Genomic DNA, 10,961 nt, shown 5'->3' on the forward strand with positions numbered 1-10,961 from the left:
AATGCATGTATTATAACCAAGAAAGTTCAGATAAACCTCCATGAAAAGAAGTGGAAGCCCAGAGCTGATCTTGGAAAAAACAGTGTTTAATCTTCTTAGCACTTGGTTGAGGGACAAGAAGGAAGTAATAGGGCAGGAGAATATACTAGGAAGCTTTTTTTTTTTTAAGTTAAAATTTCATGAGAGGAACAAATAGGGACTCATGACCTACATTTCTTCCTTGATGAATATTTCAGTTCATTCCCATTTAGTTCTCTGAATACCACAATCTCTCCTCAGTTAAACTTGTTTCTACATGTTGTTCATTTCTCATTCCTTCAGCATTAATATATGTTTAATTCCCTTAATCCTTACACTCCCTCCACACAGCTGGGCAGAGCCAAGAAACCCAAAAGTTGGGAATTGCAGAGACCCTCTCCCAGAAGCCTCCCGGGTCCATTGAGTTTGGACTCTCTTCTTGCCTTTGGTAGCTGCCTGGCAGTTCCTGCTGCCACCCCCTCCCCACCCAGGGAGGCCTCGACTGCCTTCTGCCCCACTAACTTCCAGGTGGGATAAAGATTGGAATCGCTCAGCTTCTTTGCTCAAAAGGAAAATTGAATGGAAAAAAATATTGAAATGACTGCTATGGTCTCACCTTGTAGTTTTCGATCTATGATTGAGGAAAATCAGCCCCACAACTTCCACATGGCAATGCTAGATTTTTATTTCATCAAATATAACCCTGATATTTATCCTAGGTAGGAATAATTCAACATGCCTGTCTTGGCTTTTCAGAAGGCCTTGAAGACCTGGCTTTGTGCCCGGGCCTGGGTCCCGGAGTGCAGGAATGGACCTGTTTCATGGTTATGTTACGGTGGCTTTTAAGATCACTCGGCTGTATTTATATTTATATTTAAGTTTTCTTATTGTTTTTATTGTTTTATATTATCACTGTTTTTATTGTTGTTAGCCACCCAGAGTCACTAGATTGAGTTGGGTGGCAATATAAATTGAATGAATGAATGAATGAATGAATGAATAAGTAAATATAGTTTCCAGGAGATCTTTCGTTTATTTTGAGCCCTAATTTTTTAATGGAAGACTCTTCTCAGAAGTTATGCTGATGCCTCCCCTCCTCAAGTTTTACAGCAGGGGGCAGTAATGTCACACTGTATCATTTTGCATATGTTTCGGGTGGCGGTGCGGGAGGCGAATCAAGGGAGGGTCTACAGGCCTTGTCTCATTTCAGAGACATCATTATATATACTCTTATTTTCCTAAGAGATCACTGAAAAGACCTCCAGAAAGTTTAACATCCCAGGAGATTACATTCCTCACCATGAAGCCACATCCGAGTTGACAACAGATGTGCTTTGCTAAATATAGAACAAATTGAATTGTTTGGAAAATGCAAAGTCATTTATTTGTGTTTCTCAGTCCATGGAATAATTGTAGGAGAGGCAGGTTTATGAATCTTAAGATGAATTAATTCTGGGCAGTTAATAACACAGAAGACCATACAAAATGGCAACCAAAAAGCAACCAATATATGAAATCCATAAGATTGTTGAGTAAAAAACAAAACAAATAAGGAACACCCCTAAGGCTTCCAATATTATTTCTTTGATTCCAAGTTTGAGACTTGGATGTGTATGCCTAATTCGACTGTGGCTTACAAATTGGGCCTCATGGCTCGGTCTAGGTAAAGGTAAAGGTTTCCCTTGACGTAAAGTCCAGTCGTGTCTGACTCTAGGGGGCGGTGCTCATCTCCGTTTCAAAGCCTTGGAGCCGGCGTTGTCATAGACACTTCCGGGTCATGTGGCCAGCATGACGACTCGGAACGCCGTTACCTTCCCGCCGAAGCGGTACCAATTAATCTACTCACATTTGCATGTTTTCGAACTGCTTGGTGTGCAGAAGCTGGGACGAGCAACGGGAGCTCACCCCGCCGCGCGGTTTCGAACCGCCGACCTTCCGATCGACAGCTCAGTGGTTTAACCCGCAGCGCCACCGGCTCGGTCTGCATTCACTTATTTTGGGTGTCTTCCAAAGAAGGTGGTCAACGGAACAACTGTGGAGCAACCGTTCTGAACTCCGATGTGCCGGCTCTAACGTGTCTGTTTAAGGAAATTTCAGTTCATGATCTCTTTCTGTCACCTAAAAACACTTTCTTGAAATGAGTTTCAGTCATATCTTGCTTTAATTATTCCAGTCTAAAGAGGCCCTTACTCCTATGTCCTGCATGTGAAAGGTGTGTTGAAAGAAATCCATACCTCAATGCCCCGAGGGGCTCTTTTATGCTGAGCGATACGTAAATGTGGCCAAAATTTCCCCTTTAAAGGAGCCCCAGGGTTTCTCTTTTTAGGCTACTCCCACCAACACAAAGTTTGTGCAGTCTCCCAAACGCTCACTTGTCAATTCCCCTCCATTTATTCAAGGGAGCAAAATGATCCTCTGGGTAAACTTTGTGTCCTTACTAGCAGTGCTCAGAGGTAATTGTTTCCTCCCTCTTCAGGATGTTTCCATTTTAATTCTTGTACATACGAGACCTTTTTGAAATACTTTTTTTTTTTAGGTGTCCAGTCAGAGGGCCAGTTGGTGGAGTCTGGAGGGGACCTGAGAAGGCCTGGAGAATCCCTCCATCTCTCCTGCCAAGCCTCCGGATTCACATTCAGCAGCTACTGGATGGACTGGGTGAGGCAGGCTCCAGGAAAAGGCCTGGAATGGGTGGCCCACATAACTACAGACTCATCTAGCACTTACTACTTGGATAAAGTCAAGGGACGCTTCACCATCTCCAGGGACAACTCCAAAAGCCAACTCTATCTGCAAATGGACAGCCTGAAGCCGGAGGACTCAGCAGTCTATTACTGTGCGGGAGACACAGTGAGAGGAAGTGAGTCTGAAGCCTGGCAAAAACCTTCCCTTCCTCTGAGCAGCCCTGCAAGTTCCTTCCATCTCAGGAGGTTGAATTTGTGTAATTGGAATGAGAAGCAGCAGATGAATCTCCATCTTAGCAAGTGGGAATATAGGCCTGACCTTAGCATTTTCACTGTGGAACCTGGTTAGCAGTATGGTAGGGGAGACTGCAGAAAATTCAGGGCAGTAGAATAACCTGGGCTGTTTTTAAAAAAGTTTAAAAACTTTACCTACAATTCTACCTGGACAAATTTTGCAGTTCAGTCTCCGTTGGTCCTCCATATCGCCAACTCTCCCCCATTCAATTCTTTTCTACGTGTTGCTCTTTTCTCATTCTTTCCACATTAATATATGTATATTCAATTCCCTTAATCCAGCCTCTCTCCCCTCAGCTGGGCAAAGCCAAGAGATTCAAACTATGTCAATTATGAACCTCCTTCCCAGAAGTCCTTGTTGGTATTTTGTTCTTGTTCAAGGACCAAGTCACAGAGATGCCAGGTAGCCAGGTATCAATGGTAACAAATCATTTTTTTCAGTGTTTGGCAGAGTCAAAGGTCAGGCTTCAAGTGGTCAACAAGGATTGAGTATCCAAATGACCTATTACGGGAAACTGTCTGTAGGTTGAGTCATGGCAACTGGATTTCTTTCTTTTTGGTAGCTACTTCAGTCTGGGCCAAGGTTGGTGAGGGGACCCCATATATGTTTCCCAGGGTGGCTGCATTGTCCCTGCACCTGAATGGCTGTTAATTGTGCCATGGAGGTGTGGATTGTGTTTGGGATGTCTTACTCCTAGATCCTGTGTTCATCCCCGAGTGGATCGTTAAGAGTGGCCTTCCTGGTGGTCTTAATCTTCCTGGGGACTGATGAAAGAGCAGCATGAAAAATGGGGGAGAACTTGTGTCTGAGGCCTCCGCTTCTATTGAGGGAAGGATTTTCCACTTTGGCAAGAATGGATTCCTTAATCCCTCTCTAACCACCTTTCTTCTCTGTCCAAAAGGTGAACATTGTTGTCCTCAAATGAGTGTCTTTTTTCTTTTAGATGAAGGTAAACTGCTGATTCTGGTCCTGTGCTGTTGCTCCTCCTGTGTTGGGCCATCCTCTTGTGTAAAGGCTATTTGGTTTCCCCAAAGTACAGCTCAGAACACTCCTCCCTGCACTGGATTGCATTTACTACGTTGCTCCTCTTATGTTTTGGTGTTGGATCGTTAGGGTGTACAAGCCTCTGTCTCAGTGTGTTAGTGGGTTTGAAAAATACAGGTATGGGGTGTTTTCCAAATATTGATTTTATCCATTCCGACACGCCGGCCTGTAAGTAAGGACCAGGTTCTTCCGTTGACTCTGAGTCTCAGCCCTGTCTGCCATTTTTTTAGGTCTAGGGGTAGACTTAGATTTAATGAAGGCCCAATTAGGATACCCACAGGACCTCAGGTGCTGGTTTCCTTTCTTTTTGGCATCCATGGAGGTGGGGATGGTTTCTGCCCTGTGACGTAGTGTCCTGATGCCTCCTATTTTGTGCTGCCATGGATGGTGGGAGTCAAACATCAGGTACTGGTCTGTGTGTGGGGGTTTCCTGTACATCTGTATTTCTACCTTGCCACAGGTCCCAGTAAGAACCTCACAGTCTAGAAATGCCAGTCTGTTGTCCTTGGTGTCTTCCCTGACAAACCCAATGTCTGTGTCTATGGTGTTCATATGGCCTGTGAAAGCCTGGCACCATGGACAACAGACCTGCCTAGATCTCCTGGACAACCTTCATGCCTTCTCTGCCTCAGTTACAATCCTGGAAAAAAAGGTAGATGCCTGTCCTCCTGAACGTTTACAGCAGGGGGCAGTGTGGTCACATTATTGCATTGGCTATGCACAGGGTGCAGCAGGGTGGGGAAATAAATCCAGTGTTTCATTTGTCTCATTTTGGAGTCACATTTTTTTCATTTCTGTAATGATCTTAAAAGTTCAATGAAAAGGTCAAACCTGCCATTCGTCCGAGCAGCTCTGCAATTCAACTGAGCCCCAGAAGGCTGGATTTGCCAGAGAGACTTGAGAGACTTGAGGGAAACCCGAGAAAGCTTTCTGATTGCCAAGAGGAATGATGAGCGGATCTTGGCATGGGCATTGTGGGAGCTTTTTTCCATTAGGATGGGAAAAAAAACAGGAAAAAAATACTTTAAAAAAGAAAGACTTTTTACAGAAGGACAAGCTGATGGTAATGTGGTTTCCTTCACTTTAACGTTGGGAGTTGAGTGGACCTAGAAATTTCACATTGCAAATTTTTTGTTTCTTTCTCTAGTGTTATGCTGGAATCTAATTAATTCTAATTTATTTCACAAGCCATAGATAAGAACAGTGGTTTACCACAATTTCAGGACCAAATTTTGGGTCTACTCCAGTGGTGTTCAAACAATTCTTGTCCATATTGGGTTGAAGAATTGATTCTTGAAACTCTGTTCTGAATTGGTGAAGAGCTGCAATGCAGAGTTTTACTTACCCTGAAAGAAATGCTTCTTTGGTCATTCACAGAGATCAATCACTTGTTCCTCATTTCCAAATTGTGATTGTAGTCAGTGACACATTGCAGTGAGCTCCAAGGAGGGGTGGCAAGATGTTGATGGAGCACTGCCCCTCCCTTCTCTTGGACTTCTCTCCACCTTTTTCCCCCTGAAAATTCTGAGAAGATGCTCTTTGAATTCCAATGTATATCTAAATATAGGTTCTAATTTATTTCATCAAGAAGTAATTTATTATAAAAATAACTTGGGTTTCTCTGTCAATTTTCCGGCCAACTCCTATAGGGCGTAGGAGGTGGAATGAGAGGAGAAGGACAAATGCAATACTTTTGCCCCAATTTGTTTCCTCTGTTCCCATTACAGGGGGATGTCTTCTGTCCGTATACAACAGAAGAAGAAATCAGCCCTCTAGTGAGATCTTTAGGACTCTTTTTTTCCAGGTATCCAACCAGAGAGTTTGCTGGAAGGAAAGACATAATTATTAATATGGCCTGAAGCTTCCAATTGCAACTTCACTGCTTGCAGTCTGATCTGGATGAGACTGGCTTCAGACAGGATACTGGAATGGGATACAATATAGTGTCATGGCTGGAGGCAGGAAATGCCAATGTGGAATAATCCTTCCAAACATCCAAAGAGCCATAGGCATACTGAGGAGAATTTTGCCTGGAACAAATGTCTGTGTGGAATTGGGCCGAGGGCTGCTCTCTTCACTTCCCACACCAGGGGGCAGTGTTGCCACACTGAATCCCATGGTCTGTGTCTGGGGTGGGGGTGGGGTAGGGAGATAAAGCAAGTGCCATTGGAGACGGCCTCATTTGGGGGGCACCATTCCTTTTTTTTCGTACTTCCATAATCGTTCACTGAAAAAGTCTCAAGAATATTCCACATCTCAGGAGGCTACAATCCTTACCATGAAGTCATGACTTACTATTGTTGCTATTATTATTATTATTATTAATCATTATTATTGTTATTGTTATTATTTCAATTAATATGGCTGCCTATCTATTTGAATTCACTCTGGGCAACCAGCAACTGTTAAGAACAGAACACAAAATAGTAAACTAAAACAAGCAGTATATAAAATCCAAACAACTGCTGAGTTAAAAACCAATCTGAGAAGCAAAGAACACACTATTGGCTCTGTCTAGTCTTTATTTCCCCGTGATTTCTCTGATTCAACTCCAACACACAGATTGTGCCTCATAGCTAGGTTGGCATTGTTTTGGGTGTCTTCAAAAAGGCAAGCAAGGTGGGAAATACTCCCAAACTCAGATGCACTGTTGGTTTCATGTTCTAGCTCTAAAATGTCTCTCCCAAAAGTTCTTAGGGGATGTTCATTCTCTGTTGCCTTGAATCCCTTTGGAGAGGTGGGGAAATTTGGCTTCTCCCTCTTTTAATTACTCTAATGTAAACCTGCCTTTCTCCTATGTCGTCACAGAAAAAAAAAATGCGTTCAATTTTTGCAGGACTGGAAATTTATGTTGAAAATCCCCAGTGTCAGATTTGTGCAAGGAAATCTATGACATCAATGCCCTGAGGGGCTTTTTATGCCAAGTGATATGCAAATTGACAGACAATTTCCTCTTTAAAAGCGCCCCATGGTTTCACCTTTTCAGGCTACACCCACCAACACAAAGTTTGCACTTTCCTGAATCCTTTCCTGCCAATTCCCCTCCGTTCATTAAAGGGAGCAAAAATGATCCCATGGCTAAACGTCTTCTCCTTATTAGTAGTCCTCCAAGGTAATTCTTCCCTCTCTATAGAATTTTCCTCAATTTTCTGCTTTTGTATTCAGGAGATCTCATTGAAACACCTTTGTTTTCTTTAGGAGTTCAGTCTGAGATCCAGTTGGTGGAGTCCGGCGGGGATGTGAGAAGGCCCGGAGAGTCCCTCCGTCTCTCCTGCCAAGCCTCTGGATCTGACTTCAGTGTTCTCCCTATGAGCTGGGTCAGACAGGCTCCAGGGAAAGGCCTGGAATGGGTGTCCAGCATAGATCCAGAGATGCTTGACTCTACCACTTACTACTCAGACAAAGTCAAGGGACGCTTCACCGTCTCCAGGGACGATTCCCGCAGCCAGCTGTATCTGCAAATGAGCAGCCTGAAGCCAGAGGACTCGGCTGTCTATTATTGTGCAAGACACACAGTGGGAGGAAGTGAGTCTGAAGCCTGGCAAAAACGGTCCCTTCCTCAGTTCAGCTCTCCAGGTTCATTCAGTCACAGGAGTTCGAATGTGCATATTGCGACTTAAAAGCAGCAACTGAATCTCCATCATAGCAAGTGGGAGTCCAATGCTGATCTTGGAACCTGGTTGGCAGTTTGGTAGGGGGACAAGAAGGAAATCTCAGGTCAATAGAATAAACTGGGTAGTTTAAAAAAATAGTTAAAATTTAATTAGAGGGAGAAACATGGATTCATTATGTAAGATGAATTAAAATTTAATTAGAGGGAGAAACATGGATTCATTCTTCGTTCTTTTACTACTTTGCAATGAAGTCCCCTTTCATAGTCTAAATATCACAAACACTCATTAGCTTTTTCTTTTTTTTTATGTGTTGGTAATTTCTCATTCCTTCTGCCTTAATAGACACTCAATCTCTTTCTTCCTGAAGCTCTTTCTCCTCAGCTGGGCAAAGGCAGGAGAGAGAAATGTTGCAAATTATGAACCTCCTCTCCCAGGAGCCCTCTGGGTCTGCAAACTTTGGACTGTGTAGCTTCTTGCTGGTTACTGCAGGGCTGCAACTAAGTGGGGGGGGCAAGCAGGGCAAATGCCTTGTTTGCTGTACTGGGGCAGTGCTAAAATGAGCACTGGGGGGCCACCAAAATGAGCACTGGGGGGCACCAAAATGCGCACAGAATCCATATTTGCCCCAGGTGACACAGACCCTAGTTGCAGGCCTGAGTTACTGGCACCAACTTGTATCAAACGGGGGTGCCTTTACCTGGCATCCTGCACCCTAAAAAGTTAGAATCCCTCAGCCTCTCTCCTTAACAGGGAAATTGAAAAGAAAATAAATTAAAAAAAAATCCTGTGGTCTCATCTTGTGAGACTTGTAGTTTTTGGTATGTGATTAAAAAATATTAACCCAAAACATCCACATTACAGGCAGTCCCTCAAGTAACCAGGTTTTATGCCATGTAGAGCTTGATATGGAGTGACCAGCACCTTGAAATACAACCAGAATCTAGCTGGAAAGCAGCTTGCGAAGCAGAGATATTAGATAGGCATATGGAGGGAAGCCCATCACTTCCTGCACCACTGCATTCTGAACCAAGTGAAGCTTCAGTGTAGTCTTCAAGGACAGCCCCACATAGAGTGTGTTGTAATAGTCAAGCTATGGGTTGACTAGGGCATGAGTGAATTGTCCTTTGTTTAGGAAAAAGCTAATGGTGCCAATTCTAACCCAAATCTTACATGAATGGCAAGAAACTGTCTGTCAATTTCTATGCAGTGGGAAAAGACCTAGAGTGCAATATATATATTTTTTACAAGATTCAAAAGGAGAGGTGGTCTTGGGACTTCCAATGGGGACATGGCAGACTGAGTAGCTGTGCCGGTGGGCTCAATGGGCAGAGAAGAAAACGTGGCAGTTTTTTCAGGCTCAGGCAGATTTTTCTGAAGCCTGGGAGTCTTCTCCAGAAAAAAGGAAAATGCATGGAATAGACCCATTCTGTCCTTTGGACAGCTGCTTGCAGCCAAAAGATCACAAACAATGTTTGCACTCAACTGGTAAGAGCTAGCCAGGAGGCTGGGATGTCACCGTTTTCTGAGCTGCTTTGTATTCTTAAAGGGACACTAAGACTGTCCACCCCATTTCTAAATCACTCTATTTATATTTATTTTAAGTATGTGTACCCTCATATGGGCGTTCTACAGCAAGGACAAGAGGGCTCTCTTGATGCTTATTATTTTTGGGATTAATCTTTAAAAAAAATCTTTTTAAGTTTTAGACTTTGTTTTCCTCCAGAGAGTAAGGAGGATTGAGAGTAAATAATTCTCTCCTGTTCTTATTTTTGTACTAAATTTGAAGATATTCGCATTTTCCTACACATTGAACTGGCTGTTTTGAACTTTCACTTTTCTGCTTCTACTTTCCCTGGGGTACTGTCTGCATATCTCACTTTTTCTTGTGTAAACACATTATGGAATTCTTTCATATCCTCGACTGTTTCTGGTTAAGCTCCTGGGGGCGCCATAATCTACTGCTTGACATGGAGGACCTTAAATGGACTTTCTCTGACTTCCACCAAGATTTTAAACAGATTCTTTCTGACTCCTACCAAGTTTTTATGCAAGGCATTCAGGACATTGTGGAAAATGTGAGGTCTGTCATCTGGCTGGGGCTGCTGTGGAAATGAGGAATTTAATAGTGACAGAAATGTTTCTTCTAAGTGTGAAGCCACAAGTGAAATTGATCTTCTGAAGGAATGCTATGAGAAAGAAGGTGTTATTATGTATGGGAGGGTTTGTGACGAGAAGTCAGAGTTTCTGAGGGGGTGCGTTTGGTTGTTTGATCTTTTTAAGAAAAAACGCTCTGTGCACATTGTGGGGATATGTAAATGCTCTGGTTTATTTTGAAGTGGGATAAGGGTTAATGAATATTAACCTGGATTGCTTTTACTGTTTGGCTGATTTCATTTATTTTTAATGATTTGGATTAGGATGAATAAGGTATAAAAATGTCTCCTTGGAGGGTTTTGGGTTTATTAAGATTACGATCATTAAAATTGTTGTATTATTAAGTATAATGGCAGAGAATTTATGGGCTTTTTAGTTTGATTTTTATTATAGTAGACAGAAATCACCAACACTCATCAGATTAATTCTTTTCTATGTGTTGTTCATTTCTCATTTCTTCTTCCTTAATATACACTCAATCTGTTTCTTCCTAAAGCTTGTTCCCCTCAGCTGGGAAGAAGCAGAAAAGCAAAATGTTGCTACATAAGAACCACCTCTCTCAGGAGCCCTCTGGGTCTGTAAATTTTGGACTGTGTAGCTTCTTGATAGTTACTGGTACCACCTTCTCTCAAACAGGGGGTGCCTTTACCTGGCATCCTGCACACTAACCGTTTAGAATCCCTCAGCCTCTTTCCTTAACAGGGAAAGTGAAAGGAAAATATAACAAAATAAATCCTGTAGTTTCATCTTGTGAGACTTGTAGTTTTTGGTAGGTGATTAAAGAAAATTAGCCCCAAAACTTCCATATTGCAGGCAGTCCCTCAAGTAACCAGGCTCTATGCCACATACAGCTTTATAGGAAGTGACCAGCACATTGAATTGCAACCTGAGTCAAAGGAAACCTGGGCAGCTTGCGAAGCAGAGACATCAGATAGGCATATGGGTGCAAGCCCGTCACTTCCTGCACCACTGCATTCTGAACCAAGTGAAGCTTTGGTGTGGTCTTCAAGTGAAGCCCCACAATGACTGTGTTGTAGTATGGGCATGAGTGACTTGTCCTTTTTTAGGAGAAAAATTAAGCCTCCACCACTCACAGAAAATGCAAACAATCATAGACTAACCCTTCAAAATTGATTTCCTATTGTGGAGACTTTG

The 10,961-nt window shown here is 42.8% G+C and overlaps 1 protein-coding gene across 1 annotated transcript; it reads left to right on the plus strand.

The window, feature by feature from the left end:
* Positions 1 to 2,406: 2,406 nt before the first annotated feature.
* LOC134497129 (uncharacterized) lies at positions 2,407 to 9,721 on the plus strand (the record flags this gene model as incomplete). The annotated part of the gene is made up of 4 exons (XM_063302834.1): positions 2,407 to 2,471; positions 2,555 to 3,043; positions 7,204 to 7,553; positions 9,671 to 9,721. Coding segments are annotated over exons 1-4 (936 nt in total), but the record flags the coding sequence as incomplete, so codon positions are not given.
* Between the last annotated feature and the right edge of the window lie 1,240 nt (positions 9,722 to 10,961).

The sequence above is a fragment of the Candoia aspera genome, chromosome 4, assembly GCF_035149785.1.
Source record: "Candoia aspera isolate rCanAsp1 chromosome 4, rCanAsp1.hap2, whole genome shotgun sequence".
Taxonomy (NCBI): Eukaryota; Metazoa; Chordata; class Lepidosauria; order Squamata; family Boidae; genus Candoia; species Candoia aspera.